The sequence below is a fragment of the Mustelus asterias genome, chromosome 23, assembly GCF_964213995.1.
Source record: "Mustelus asterias chromosome 23, sMusAst1.hap1.1, whole genome shotgun sequence".
Taxonomy (NCBI): Eukaryota; Metazoa; Chordata; class Chondrichthyes; order Carcharhiniformes; family Triakidae; genus Mustelus; species Mustelus asterias.
In genome coordinates this window covers 45,250,173-45,265,632 of record NC_135823.1, presented here as the reverse complement: position 1 = coordinate 45,265,632, position 15,460 = coordinate 45,250,173, and the positions used below count along the sequence as shown (strand labels likewise).

Below are 15,460 nucleotides of genomic sequence, written 5' to 3'. Positions count from 1 at the left end.
TTGGGGACAGTTTTCCCAATGTAAGGAATTGGAGGGGGTGGGTACTCCTGTCCGATTCTCAACCATCATTCCCATTCCGGAGAGTTTCACTAAATCCAGCCCAAGAGTTTACCTATATGCGATTAACAGATGGGTGAAGTCAATGTGAAAACGATGAGACTGTGCAAAAAAGACAAGATGAATCTGCTGTGACCTGTCTTCCATCAGCTACCAGAAGTGACCATTGACCCCTGAGATTTAAAAATTACATTGTGTGCAACAGATCACGATGGACAAAGCATCACTGGACTAGATCTCGCCAACGTTCTTTGCCAAGGTAAAACGAATGAGGATTTCTTAAAAATGAGCTTTGGCCAGAGATTAGTTTTTTTTTTAAACCAATATATAATAAGAGTACGTGCTTTTGATAGTTATCAAACAAAGAAAAAGATCAGTTTTGGAGTTCTGTTCATGCCCAACCTTTATTTGAAGCATCATCTCTTTAGATACAGGTTACAGAAAATAATAACCTCACAAGAAGACAGCATGTATGTAACTGAGTAAAACAGGTTTTGATAGCACAATGAAACCTTGAACTGCAATTAGCAAGAGACCTGGACCTCATTACATTTTCAGATTCTTGCTAAAAAATGCCACAAACAGCTCTGAAATGAAAGAGATCAACAGGAATGTGCATATTTGTAAGTAACATACTTGATTCTCACAGAGAGGGACACAATAGCGAAAGCTGAAAAGTGAATTAGATTCACTCCATCATGGTTCACTCCTGTGCACTTTAACATACATTTTCATACTATTGAACATGCTGCCTTCACCACAATAATCACAAAAGAGCTATCTGAATGGGGGTAGGCTTTGTGGAAGGCAAAATTAGAAAGATTTTAAAAAATCACAACAATGCATTAACATTTCAATTTGCACCTTAAGCAAAAATCATCGGAGTGAAACAGAGAAAAGTAAAGCATGTTTTGGTCGTACAAATCACTAAGATTTCTAGATGCGAAGAATGTCTGTCATTAGCAAATATTCCTGCATTCAGAACTACTGTTATGATGTGATAAAGTAGAGTTTTAACGTGAATATCTTAAAGAAAGAAAAGACAGAAAGAAGCATTTATATAGCATCTTTCACAACTTCAGCGTGTCCCAAAGAGCTTACAACCAATAAATACTTTGGAAGTGTAACCACTGTAGTTAATGGTAAAGATGTTAAATGTACACTTTCGTAGTGACTATTCATATTAATTATTTAACTTTGTGTTGCAAATGGACCAGAAAGTTGTTTCCATCATTTAATGTTTAAAATATTACTGACCTATTTCTTTTTTTAAAACCACATTTCAGATGGCTTTTCACATGGAAGTAAGATTCAACCCATGGGAGCCAAAAATAAGGGAATTCAGGGCAGTATATATCTGCAGTTCTGATGAAGTATCGCTTCTGAAGCGTTAACATGGATTCCCTTTTTTTAGATGCCAATTAACTTGCAGCACACGTTCAGCATTTTCTTTTTTATTTCAGCTTTACATCTGATAAAGTTTTGTGGAGAAGCAGAGAAGCTTATCAGGCATGATTGAATGGCGGAACAAACTCGATGGGCCGAATGGCCTAATTCTACTCCTCTATCTTATGGTCTTGTACTGTAGAACATGTGACTGAATGCAAAGTATAGCAGCATATCCAGTGTTCCATTTCACGTGTTTTCTATTCACATTTTGAACGCTGTTACATAGTATATTTTTAACCATTCAAAACAATTTATTCTTTCTCATATCCAATGTTTACATGTAGTCATTTCTGAATAGTCAGTGTTTTGATATAGATCTTCATATCACCCATAAAAACATCAGAACACACCTAAAGCACTTGTACTAAAAACAACAGGTTTTGCAGACAAATAGTTACTTTTGCACATTTAATGATGTACACAATTAGGAACAGTAATTAAAAAGCCTTAAAGTAACTTTGGTACCAAAGGACAGTAATCCTTCTGACTACTGGTTTCTATCTTATTTTAAAGTGAGCCAGGTCCTAGTCCTTCCAATCTTTCTTTATATTGAGCTTCCACTCCCAGTGCAGGTGGTCACTCTTGTCATCATCTGTGATATGGGACTTCATGGTGTACATGCCCCTTACCATCATTCCTTTGGGTGCTTCTTCAATTGGGCTTATAAACTCGTACTCATCTGCTCTAGGGCCGTAGCTGCCAACCATGTAGGTGTCCTTACTCGCTGTTTGAAATAATGAATGAATACAATTAATATTTACAAAATTATAGAATCCCTATAGTGCAGAAAGAGGCCATTCGGTCCATCGAGCCTGCACCGACAACAATCCCACCCAAGCCCTATCCCCGTAACCCCACGTGTTTACCCTGCTAATCCCCCTGACAATAAGGGGCAATTGAGCATGGCCAATTAACCTAACCTGCACATCTTTGAACTTTGGGAGGAAACCAGAGCACCCGGAGGAAACCCACGTTAACACGGGAAGAATGTGCAAACTCCACACAGTCACCCGAGGCCAGAATTAAACCCGGCTCCCCGACACTGTAAGGCAGCAGTGCTAATCACTGTGCCACCATGCCGCCCACGGATAAGATATGAAGATTTAGGTAAGAAGAATTTGCAATATTTCCAACCAATTCAAGTAATTCCTCAGTGACATCCACCATCAGAACATGCAGCTTTAACCCTATGACTAACAATGGTACAGGATAGGTACAATGGGTTATATGGCTGCCTTCAGGGCTCATGGTTCAGTGAACATAATTTTCAAGTAACTTGATGTGGAGTCGTAACTTTCATTTTCCTTGCGAATAATATATGCAAATAAAATCACGGTGCAGAAACATGAGATTTATTTTGCTCCAGTAGGGTTATTGCCCGTGAAAAATAGCATCTTTAGTACCGAGCAAAGATTAAGCACTTGCCTTTGCATTAATCATTATTCACAAAAAAAAGAGAAGTACCGATTAGATATGGGAAATATCTAAGAGACCTACCCAGAGATCTTTCATTAAGGGGCATAAGTTTGTTATTGAAATAATATTCTTTTATAAATGTACTATTTGCTTCATGTAAGATAAAAATCAGGCAGCACAGTGCATGAAACTCTATCACGAAGCATGAAAAGACCAGCTCTTTAGCATTTCTGCGACTTGTGAAGAAATAAAGTACCATTGAACCTGAAGTGGCACAAACGATTATAGTCATGACACAAAGATAGGTAGGAAAGTGAGTTGCGAAGAGGACATAAGGAGGCTACAAAAGGATATGGGTAGGTTAGGTGAGTGGGCAAAGATCTGACAAATGTAGAATATGGGCGGAATTCTCCCATCATAGGACTAAGGCCGGAATTCTCTGACCTTATCCATGGCTTGGATTCTCCAGTCCCGCCGCTGTGAGTGGAGATTTGGCTGAGCGCCGAATTCTCCATTCTCACTGGCAGCGGGCATACAACATTGGCGAATTCTCGTGGAATGTGGGAAAGTGCGAAAGCTGTCCATTTTGGCAGGCCAAATAAAACAGAAGCGTATTATCCAAATGGTGAGAGATTTCAGAGCTCAGGGATGCAGAGGGATCTGGGTGCCCTAGTGCACGAATTGCAAAATGTTAGTATGCAGGTGTAGCAAGTATCAGCAAATCTAATTGTTTATTGTGAAGGGAATTGAATACAAAAGGAGAGATGTTGGCCGGGATTTTACAACCTCGCTCAGGCGAGGCTTGTAAAATCCCGCCTGAGGCCAATGGAGAATTCTGTTCTGCAAGCCTCGCCTGCCCCGAAATCGGGGAGGTAAAATTCCAGCCGTTATGCTTCAGTTATACAGGGCATTGGTGAGACCACATCTGGAGCTTTTTTTATAGTACTGGTCTCCTTATTTAAGGAAATCTCTAAATGCATTGAAAGTAATTCAGAGATTTAGTGGATAAATATCTGGAATGGGTGGATTGTCTTTTGAGAGAAGGTTGGACAGGCCAGGCTTGTATCCATTGGAGTTTAAAAGAGTAAGAAGTGACTTGATTGAAACATGTAGGATCCTGACGGGACTTGACAGGGTGGATGTGGAGAGGGTTTTTCGTCTTGTGAGAGTATCTTGAACTAGGGCCCACTTTTTAAAAATAAGGGGTCACCCATTTGCGACTGAGATGAGTAAAAAAAAACTCAGAGGTTTGTGAGACTTTTGAATTCTCTTCCTTAAAATGTGGTTGAGCTAGTCTTTGACTATCTTTAAGGCAGAAGTCAATAGATTCTTGATAGGCAAGGGGTTGTGGTGGCTGGGGGGGTCAGTCAGAAGATATCAGGGGTAGGCAGGGATGTGAAGCTGAGGTGAAAATTAGATCTGCCATCATCTTATTGAATGGCAGTGCAGGCTCAAAGGACCAAGTGGCCTATCCTGCTCTTAATTCATATGTTCGTAGAAGCAGTCCCAAGGATATGCATATACTGCGTAGACAAACCGGACTATCTCTCCTTACTTTCGAACAAAGATGAGGATGACTTTATGGGTTTTAGATGAACAATTTAGGATATTAAAATGCATACCATATCTTGCAACTCACCCTGCAAACGGCCCTTGCATGTATAATGGACATACTTTAAGCCTGAAACAATTTCCCTGTTAACCTAAAAGAGAAATCAATAGGCTATTTGAATCTTAAATTTCACCATTATCAATGCACTAAAATGGATTACATTTTACAGCCATATCTTAACCTCATTAAACGTATACAGTTACATTCATTATATAGCAGTGGCTGAATCCCAACCCATCTCCCTTTCAATTCTGAGTAGATTTGCAGCTCCGTGTACCTCTCGGAAACATCCTGTCTGGCTATAGGATGTTAACACAACTGAGAGCTACTGTGTTCTTTCCTTTACTGATTCTCCAACAAAAGATGGCAAGGTCTATCAGTAGACCAGGTTAGCCAAGTTTCTATGCAACAAGTGAAAGGATACGATTAAAATGCAATTGTTTGTGTTCTCTATTTTTCTCACCCTCCTGTGGCAAACCATTTGGCTTCCATTTTGCCCAGAGCAATCTGGCCGATATCAGGAGTGTGCAAGATGACCGTAAGTTGGACACCAATCTGTCCCAGGTCCCTGGGAGCGCATAAACGTTTACACAGAAGTGCTTGAAAACCTTTGTTGCAAAATGTTCCAGCATTTCAGAGTATGACCCTTAAGCAAGGCTTAAGCATGGGATTGTGGTCCTGGTCAAAGACTGAGTATCATTGCTCCAATGCAACCTCACATAACATTTTTTTATAGAAACGCAGCTGCTCATAAAAATCTTGTATTATGAATCATATGGATGAACTTGCATTAAAACAACAAAGTGAACTAGTGAAAGGGGAAAGGAGTAAACTTGCAGGCAGATGCGTTTGTTCAAATGCAAACATTGCCTTAAATAAAGAGGTGTTCCTACGTTTTTGCAGAATATATGTTGTGTCGAAAGAATGTGCTGATACAAAATATTAGAGCTCTGAAGTAATATCAGAATCACTTGAGTGAAATTAGTCTTCATAAATAGTACAAACCAGGCAACAATGAATCAGTCTGTTAAATGCTGTTGCCAAAAGCAAGTTTCATTCTCATTAATCTTCTGGTGGGATGATCAGTAAATATGAAGCACATGCAGCACACAAATAGGTTGATGCTCAGCAGCAGGTAATACAAAACTGAATGGGACAACAAAATTCACACATAAAATAATGAATAAATACCGTAAGTGTTAAAATGCCAGGAAGCAATATTAAAGCATTAATATAATCAAGGTTCAAATGACCATTAGACCTCGTAATCTTTATTGTATATGCAAGCTGTGGGAGCGAGCCAGAATATAACAATGCACAACATGGCATTATAACATTTCTTACTTTAAAGTTAAGTTTCAATCTGTATTCTACACCTTCCTTCAGCACAAAGATCTTCTTTAGAGCTACCAGGTCACCTGGAAAATAAATTGTATAACAGACCAATTCATACCTTATTGCTTATGATGGGGGAGAGAATGAATATTAAACAAGACCGCAACAAATTACAAGGAGACATTAATAAACAAACAAAATGGTAATTTAATTGGCAAATGAATTTCAGCACAGGTAAGTGTGGGATATTATATTTTGTTAAGAAAAGTAAGGAAGTGTCTTATTAATTGCACAGTACAAGATATAGGAGCAAAGGATCTTGGAGAGTAAAAATACATAAATTACTAAAAGTTGTGACTCAAGTTAATGTAACGTAAATGTAAAAACCAAAGAACTACGATTTCTATCCAATAGGCGAGAATTGAAAAGTTAGCTAAATACACTGTAGGGTTTCTATGATTCTATGATTTCAGGTGCTGGAGTGTGGCGACTAGGGGATTTTCACAGTAACTTCATTGCAGTGTTAATGTAAGCCTACTTGTGACATTAATCAATAAACTTTTTAAAAAACTTTACCTTTAAATACCTCAGTTCGGCCACAGTTGAAGTACTGCGTACAATTATAGCCACCATATTATAGAAAGGATAGAGGGGCACTGGAGAGAGTACAAAAGCGATTTACAAGACCACGACCAGAAATGCAAAGTTAAACTTGCTAGGAAAGGATAAAGAGACCAGGTCTCCTTTCTCTTGAAAAGCCAAGTCTATTGGGTGACTGAATAAAGGTGTTTAAAATGATGAAAGGTTTTGGTAGAGTACCCAAGAGAGAGCTGAATTTGGCTGATTGGGGGTCATGGGTGAAACGCAAGAAATTTGAAAAAGGAACTCAATACACCTCAAACTTGAACTTCCAGTTTTAACGGTGGCGAGATGTTGGGTTGGCATCCAAACTGTGTCTGGAAATGGGTTTGCCATATAAATATTATAATGAGGCTGCCTTCACAAAGATGCAATTTTCAACTATGTGCATTTGGCTTTCCTGAATCTCAGGAAAACTCAGCAGCTTAAACAAAGTGAGAAGGACTGAATTCATGATATAGATGTTTTTATGGCGGCCATTTTCTAAGAACTAATTTGTCCCTGCGTTTAAAAATGTGACAAATGTCTGGGACTTGCATTATTTTCACAATAACACCAGAATAAATATTTCTTTGTGCTGTTCGAATATCAAGTATCCAAACAGAAATGCACTTCATTTCGTCAATACTGCCACAGTGAAGGGCATGTAGTAATCAAATGGAACTTTATCACTTTCAGAGAAAAGCCTACAACAGCAGAAATGTCAGGAGAGATGCAGGTGTTTTGGAACACAAACCCAGTTTCAAAACTGAACTACACAATTGTTTAGTGTTTGGGGAATTCGCAGCATTTTACTGCCCAGAAGGCACTTGGAGTGCTGATAGACCAATTGGGGAAAAGACTTGAAGATGTGGAGGTCCAAAGAGAATTGGTGGAGCAGGGACATAGACCGTGCCACGAACAGACAAAGAAACAAATCAAAAAGGCTAATTGAATGCTTCCTTTAAATAAAAATCACAGGGTGGGTTTTCCAGTGCCCCCACAGTGTGTTCTCCAGCAGCAGAGGCTGCTGGAATCTTCCAGTCCCGCCAGTGTCTATAGCATTCTGCATGGCTTGCCTGTCCTGCTGTTGGGGAACCTGCTTTGGAGGGGTGTTGGGGGGGTGGTGGGAATGGTGGGGGGGAGTGGGGGGGGAGGGGGGGTGGGGGGGGGAGTGGGGGGGTCACCTTTGGTGGGACTGGAAGATCCCACCGACAGGAAGGGCACAGAACGATTCATCCATCAACTCACTGTAGAGAAAACCAGTCAGTACCATTCCCCTGTTCTATTCCTGTAACCCCTGTTCCTTCAAATCCCCATCCAATTTATTTTTGAAATGATTGATTGTCCCCGAGTCCATCACCCTAATGGACAGCATGTTCCAGGCCGTTATCACTCATTGAGTAAAAAATCTTCCTCACATTCCCTGCATTTCTTTCCCAAAACTGTTCCCTTTATTATGGAATATCTAATCCAAACCCATCAAAATCTCTTACATTAAAATTGCCCCTCGATCCCCTTTGTTCCAAGGAAAGCAAGCCCGCTTCTCCGAACTTACCTAGCAGCGAGGAGCCCCATCATTCGAATTATTTTGACAAATCTCCTCTGCACCTTCGAGAGCTCGTTGTCAAATGTCGTAACCAGGGCTGGATGCAGCACTCAAGTTGTGGCCTAACCAGAGCTTTAGAAAGGTTCAGCATAACTTATCTGCTTTTACATTCATTGGCCTGGATTTTTGCAGTGTCTTGGAGACTCCACAGCATTTCCAAAATGGTGGATGGATCCCAGATCCAAAATTCCCGCCCTTAATTCTGACAGAACCGTTTTTCACCAAGGTTGTGGGGTGGGGAGGGTGGCCGGGGGGTGCGTGGGGTGGATGGGGGAAAAGGCCGGCAGGGTGTGATGTGGGAAACCCAGATTCAGCAGGGCCATTAACTCAACACAGAGTTCAGGTAGACCCTATTTTCACTGGAGCAAAGGCCTTATCACGCATTGTGGAAGTTGCGAATCTTTAAAAGAAGTTAATTCTCTTGAAGAGTGGATAAGGTCTGTGGAACTATCAGTTGCTGGTGGCAAGGTGGCAAAAATCTGATTTAGCAGTTTCAATTAATGTTTCTTCACATAACCCTAATTACTATCTTTAAAATCCCAGCCTAGGGTCACTGTCTGTGCAGAGTCTGCACATTCTCCCTGTGTCTGCATGGGTTTTCTCCGGGTGCTCCGGTTTCCTTCCACAGTCCAATGATGTGCGAGTTAGGTTGATTGGCCATAATAAATTTCCCCTTAGTATCAGGGGGATTGGCAGGATAAATACATGGGGTTACGGGGAATGGAATTGTGGTTGGTGCAGGCTCAATGGACCAAATGGCCTCATTCTGCACTGTAGGGATTCTATGGTTCCATGATTACTAAAATTTGACAGCTTTCCACAACCTATGATCATCATTGTGGTCTGGGAGGGTGTGGACTGTAAGTTTGATTGACAACTCTAAGAGATTATTAAATGATTGGCAGTCTTTGATGTGAGGTTATGAATAGGTATGTTTTTGGAAGGATTAAGTGCTTGAGGGGATTTAAATGCAAGAGTAAAAATCCTAGCCAATGTCCCTATTTCCGAAACTTTGCTAAGCACCCTTCAATATGTCCTACCTGCCCTCTTCCTGCTCTCCGTGGCAGCGCTGAGCCTTTCCCAGTGTGCATTTCATGCTAGCTACCCATTAATTGGCCAACCAGCATAAAATCATGTTCAGGGGCTGACTGCGGCCAGAAACATGTTTTGCACCTGCTTCCAGGCCCGCCGAGTGTGTGTGCCCACCTGACGGAAAATTCAGGCCACTGTGTATTTCCAGCATTTCATGTTTTTATTTTAACTTTCCCCATTACTCATCATATCCTCAGGAGTGGTTCACAAGGTGTGGTCCACAAGAGTCCGCCAGGTGCTATGAGGGTCAGTGTGAATGCAACTCCTTTACACACATCGTCATGACCAAGGCCAGATGAGAGAGCAGGTCCGAATCCTCATCTGCACCATCTCGAGTGGTGCCACACAACCAGACCAGCTCTCATGTGGGCAGCATGAGTCTCCATAAGTGCCAGCACCAACAATAAAGGTTTCTCAGCAGAATTTAGTTCCTGTTACAACATACAACTGTGAGGTAGGATTTTTGGCACATGTGGGGTTGAAAACAAATAAGAGGAACTACCATAGTTTGCACCTACTCTCTGGCAGAGCATCTTACCCAGGCCTGTCCCTCACCCACCCTATCCCCATAACCACACACATTCACCATGGCTAACCCTCCTTAACCTATACATCTTTGGACACTAAGGGGCAATTTAGTATGGCCAATCCACCTCATCCATTTTTGGTGTGTGGGAGGAAACCAGAGCACCTGGAGGAAAACCTATGCAAACACGGGGAGAATGTGCAAACTCCTCACAGTCATCCAAGGCCGGAATTGAACCCAGGACCCTGGCGGTGTGAGAAGGCAGTGCTAGCCACTGTGCCACCTGTGGCTGAACTGTTTGAACATGAAGCCTGACACGAGACTGAAGCTGCAGCCTGAAACCAGATTCCACCTCATTGATGTTTCATCAGATGCAGTGCCATTCTACCCATTAATTCTGCTGAGATGCATTGCCAAGACAAGTGAAAGTGGGTGGGGTAGGAAGTCCACAGGGTCTTTTGTCCCACCTAAATAGCTCGCGGACAAAAAGGTTTATGAATCACCAATTCAGAAGAATCGAATACAAGGAGATAGAAGCCAAGTTTCAGGTGTAACAAAGCCATGGTCAGACCACATCTTGAAAAGAATATTTTTTTATATTAATTCATGGGACATGGGCATCACTGGCTGGCCAGAATTTATTGCCCAATCCTAGTTGCCCAAGCGCAGTTGAGAGTCAACCACATTGCAGTGGCTCTGGAGTCACATGTAGGCCAGACCAGGTAAGGACGGCAGATTCCCTTCCCTAAAGGACATTAATGAACCAGATGGGTTTTTCCTGACAATCAACAATGGTTTCATGGTCATCAGTAGATTCTTAATTCCAGATTTTTACTGAATTCAAATTTCATCATTTGCCGTGGTGGGATTTGAACCTGGGTCCCCAGGGCATTACCCTGGGTCTCTGGATTACTAGTCCAGCAATAATGCCACTGCACCACCGCCTCCCCTCCCAATATAAATATATATTCTATATTATATATATTGGACTTGGAGGCAGTGAAGATATTTACCAGGATTATATCAAGACTCCAGGGTTAAATTACAAGAAGAGGTTAACCAAACCGGTTATTTGTATTTACTGGAATTTGGAAGATTAAGAGGTGATTTGATCAAAGTTTTCGAGGTATCAAGGGGAATAGGCAGGGTAAGTAAAGAGAAACAATTTCGACTCGTTGGAGAAAAAACAGAAACACCAGCAAAAAAGTAGAAAAGAACCAAAGGATAATGGGAATCGACAACTCAAAATGACAGATACTGGTTAAAAATAAAGAGCATATCATCCAAATCGGCATGAAAACAGACTCACACACATCTTTAACACCCTGGTTAGCATTAGGTTGAAAATAACTATAATTGGGAATGGATAAAGAGGTAAAGGCAATGCTCTACTTAAGAAGCAGTTCAAAGTTTAATCCATATTAGTGCACAACATTTACCCGTGCTGACATTATATTCAATTAAATTTTGACAAACTCCAAAATAAAACCTGACAGCTTGATTTGGCTGAGCTCAATAGTTGAACGGGATAAATATTGAAGCAGTTACATATTCAGTTAGTATAACAAAAACAATTATATTGAACTGGTTAGGTTTGAGTGCAGGAAGACATGTTTTTATTACCAGCAATTGATTCTCAGAGCTGCGCAGTGGAAGCATTTCATTATCACCGAGAGATTAAATGCAGGTTTCTCCCTCGATAGCACCAACCTCATTCCAGACGATGACATACTTCCTAAAGTGATCACTAAACCGGCAGAGTATGTACCAGCTCCACTAAATGTATAAATGGGAGGCACTGGGTGACAATGGATCACAGGCTCGCTCTCCTTCCTCTGGACCCTGGCTTTGAATGTGCCTCAGTTAGCTGGCCAAGTGGAATAACCTTGCCCATTCATAATTGTTAATTAAGACATGCAGCAGTGAAATGACCTGCTCAACTTTGCCCTGACTGGATAATCATGCCAGTTACTAGTAATTCTTTAAATACGATTTGACAAGAGTTTGGATAAGTACATGGACGGGAATGGATTAGAGGGATATGGGCCAAACGCAGGCAATTGGGACCAGCTGGGAGGGCACCATGGTCTGCATGGACCGGTTGGGCTGAAAGGCCTGTTTCCGTGCTGTATTGCTCTGTGACTTGGCGGGATTTTACAGCCGTGCTCATCCCGAAACCGTAAAATCCTGCCTGAGGACAACGTACCGTTCCATGATCCACCCCATGGGGTCGCTCCGATTCCCATGGCAGGCGAGACGGTAAAATTCGCCCCTGAGAGTCTATGATAAGCTGGAACATTTTGCGGGAATACCTTTTATGAATTGCGGTTTAGAGAGAGCCAGACAGGGGGAATTCATCCTACAATCATTCGGAAGTGCTCAATATGGAAACCAGAATATCCACTTGCCATAATCACATCTTTCAACTGTGAAAGAACAAGGGTACAATCCAGAAAACCCAACAGAAATGTCTTGTATTTAAAGACAGATTTGAGATACAATTTCCCTTTGATTTTGAGGCTATTATTTCAGCCTGCTCCTGAGTGTCTAATCTGTTAGCCTCCCAGTATTTTCACACAGGTTATTGCACTGGATGTAAATCTGATGCTTGAAACAGACAAACCAAATATCCTTATACTATTAAACTCAACATGTTCAGTGTTATGCAACACCTCCTTACCCATTAAAATTGATCTAAGGGTTCATGTATCAGATAAGAAAGCTTTACTTACAATTTTGCACATTTCGCTCTTCAAAAATATTAAGGGGAAATGATTTGACTTTACCATTTTCAGGCATGGGAGTCTTGGTTCACAATCTGACCATGCATGCTGATATGGAGATGCCGGCGTTGGACTGGGGTGGGCACAGTAAGAAGTCTCACAACACCAGGTTAAAGTCCAACAGGTTTATTTGGTATCATGAGCTTTCGGAGCACTGCTCCTTCATCAGGTGAGTGGAGGGTTGGGTTCACAAACACGGCATATATGGACAGAGACTCAATTGCAAGATAATGGTTGGAATACGAATCTTTACAGGTAATCAAGTCCCTGCAGATACAGACAATGCGAATGGAGAGAGGGATAATCACAGGTTAAAGAGGTGTGAATTGTCTCAAGCCAAGACAGTTAGTAGGATTTTGCAAGCCCAGGCCAAATGATGGGGGTTACAGGTAGTGTGACATGAATCCAAGATCCCGGTTGAGGCCGTCCTCATGTGTGCGGAACTTGGCTATCAGTTTCTGCTCGGCGATTCTGCGTTGTCGTGTGTCTTGAAGGCCACCTTAGTGTTGCCTACCTCATACGCTGGAGGCAAGAATGTCATGATGTGGAGGTGTCGGCGTTGGACTGGGGTAAACACAGTAAGAAGTCTCACAACACCAGGTTAAAGTCCAACAGTCCGGAGCCTTCAACATGTCATCGATGAAGACGAACATCTTGCCAAGGCCATCCCCAGACCCCCACTTCTTGCCTTCAAACAACCGCACAACCTCAAACAGACCATTGTCCGCAGCAAACTACCCAGCCTTCAGGAGAACAGTGACCACGACACCACACAACCCTGCCACAGCAACCTCTGCAAGACGTGCCGGATCATCGACATGGATGCCATCACCTCACGTGAGAATACCATCCACCAGGTGCACGGTACATACTCTTGCAACTTGGCCAACGTTATCTACCTGATACGCTGCAGGAAAGGATGTCCCGAGGCATGGTACATTGGGGAGACCATGCAGACGCTACAACAACAGATGAATGAACACCGCTCGACAATTACCGGACAAGAGTGTTCTCTTCCTGTTGGGGAACACTTCAGCGGTCACGGGCATTCGGCCTCTGATCTTCGGGTAAGCGTACTCCAAGGCGGCCTTCACGACACACGACAGCGCAGAGTCGCTGAGCAGAGACTGACAGCTAAATTCCGCACACATGAGGATAGCCTCAACCTCTTGGGTTCATGTCACACTACCTGTAACCCCCACGACTTGCCTGGGCTTGCAAAATCTCACTAACTGTCCTGTCTGGAGACAATACACATCTCTTTAACCTGTGCTTAACGCTCTCTCCACTCACATTGCCTGTACCTTTAAGACTTGATTACCTGTAAAGACTCGCATTCCAACCATTATTTTGTAAATTGAGTTTGTGTCTTTATATGCCCTGTTTGTGAACAGAACTCCCACTTCCCTGACAAAGGAGCAGTGCTCCGAAAGCTAGTGGCTTTTGCTACCAAATAAACCTGTTGGAAAGAATGTCCCCAGGCATGGTACATCGGCGAGACCATGCAGACGCCACGACAACGGATGAACGGACACCGCATGACCAGGCAGAAATGTTCCCTTCCTGTTGGGGAACATTCAGCAGTCAAGAGCATTCGGCCTCCGATCTTTGGGTAAACGTTCTCCAAGGCGGCCTTCACGACACACGACAATCCAGAATCGCCGAGCAGAAACTGATAGCCAAACTCTGCATGCAGGTTGAGACAAGGCCTCCTCATTGCCATGATTTCTGTGTGCCGCCCAGCACCACCACTGCTTCTGGCTGGCTGTCTGCACAACAGGAGGGCCCGAGCAGCATGCATGTGGTCGCCTCCAGCTCTTAAAGGCAGTCTGTTCCTCTTAGAAGGAAGCTGCACCGAATCAAGGGAGGTTGCTGCTGATTGTAATGGCTGCTTCAAAGGGAAATGGAGCACCCGGGCAGAGACAGGAGTCTGGATTTTTGCCTCCAAGTTGGGAGTGCAGAATTGGGAGAATTCCCAACTCCACAAACCTGTTTCGGGAAGAAATTCCCTCGATGTTCTCATTTTCATTTGGGGGAGGGGCAGGTGTGAATGGGAGTTGGGCCTGTAACCCCTGGAAACAGTATGGCAGCAGCCATAGGTTGGTGGTATGAAGGGGGGGGGGGGAGGCCAGGGTGGGGGTCAGGGGGGGTAGGGTTGCTCTCTGAAAGACCTGCTCCAGGATGTGTAAGAAAAAGAACAAAAAAAAACCTATATTCCTCACTTCTCACAACCTCTCACTCCCATAGACTCCCCATGCCTCATCTATACCAACTCATGCCACCTCATGCTGCACACACACATCCTCACAGTCCTACGTCCCCTCCATGCTATCCTATGCCCCCTTAACAAAAATGTGTGGCCCTTTTTTCTTTAGTTGCAGACTCTATTAAAATTTATAGGGCAGGGGATTTAAAAGCGTTGACAGCTTAACAATTCCAATGAGTTTCTCCAATTTTTACACACATGCAAGACCCAATGGGCACTTGTTGCCTCCCAAAGGGCACCTTACCTCTCCCAGACGTGTTCCTGGATGGTGTAAAGGCCAGAATTCATGTTTGGACACACCACCCCAGAAATTTGGACCAGCTTGAAGGCAGCTACACTTTTACATGTGCAGCTACTTCTGTGAACCACAGCTGTACAAACTACAACCCGCGCCCCAATTTCCCCCATGGGGTAAATGAGGTTTTGGGAATTCTGTGTGGGACTTCCAGAATCAAGGCCCTGACACCATTTTGACTAAGGTGGAGACCCATTCCATTCCCATAAAAATTCAGGCCAGGCCTCCTCAGTTCACAAATGTGGCATTAGAGGCCTGGGCCATGGAGGTGAACAGGAGGAGAGACGTCATGTTTGTGTTGGGTGGTGGTTGTGGGGCACAGAAGGCCTTCAAGGGCTATTCTCCGGAGGGAACAAGAGCATATGACCTGAGGTCAACTTCCAAATTCTGGCAACAATGACC

At 43.0% G+C, this 15,460-nt stretch overlaps 1 protein-coding gene across 1 annotated transcript in view; it reads right to left on the bottom strand.

Annotated features, from left to right (window-relative positions):
- Nucleotides 1-444: 444 nt before the first annotated feature.
- The window catches only part of arhgdig (Rho GDP dissociation inhibitor (GDI) gamma), a 67,989-nt gene continuing 52,973 nt past the window's right edge, over nucleotides 445-15,460 (bottom strand). Inside the window, exons 4-6 of the mRNA XM_078239821.1 lie at nucleotides 5,879-5,952; nucleotides 4,562-4,625; nucleotides 445-2,230 (exon numbers count right to left, since the gene is read on the bottom strand). Coding sequence (XP_078095947.1) covers nucleotides 2,031-2,230; nucleotides 4,562-4,625; nucleotides 5,879-5,952 — 338 coding nt within the window. The 3' untranslated portion in view covers nucleotides 445-2,030. The remainder of the gene's footprint in view (nucleotides 2,231-4,561; nucleotides 4,626-5,878; nucleotides 5,953-15,460) is intronic.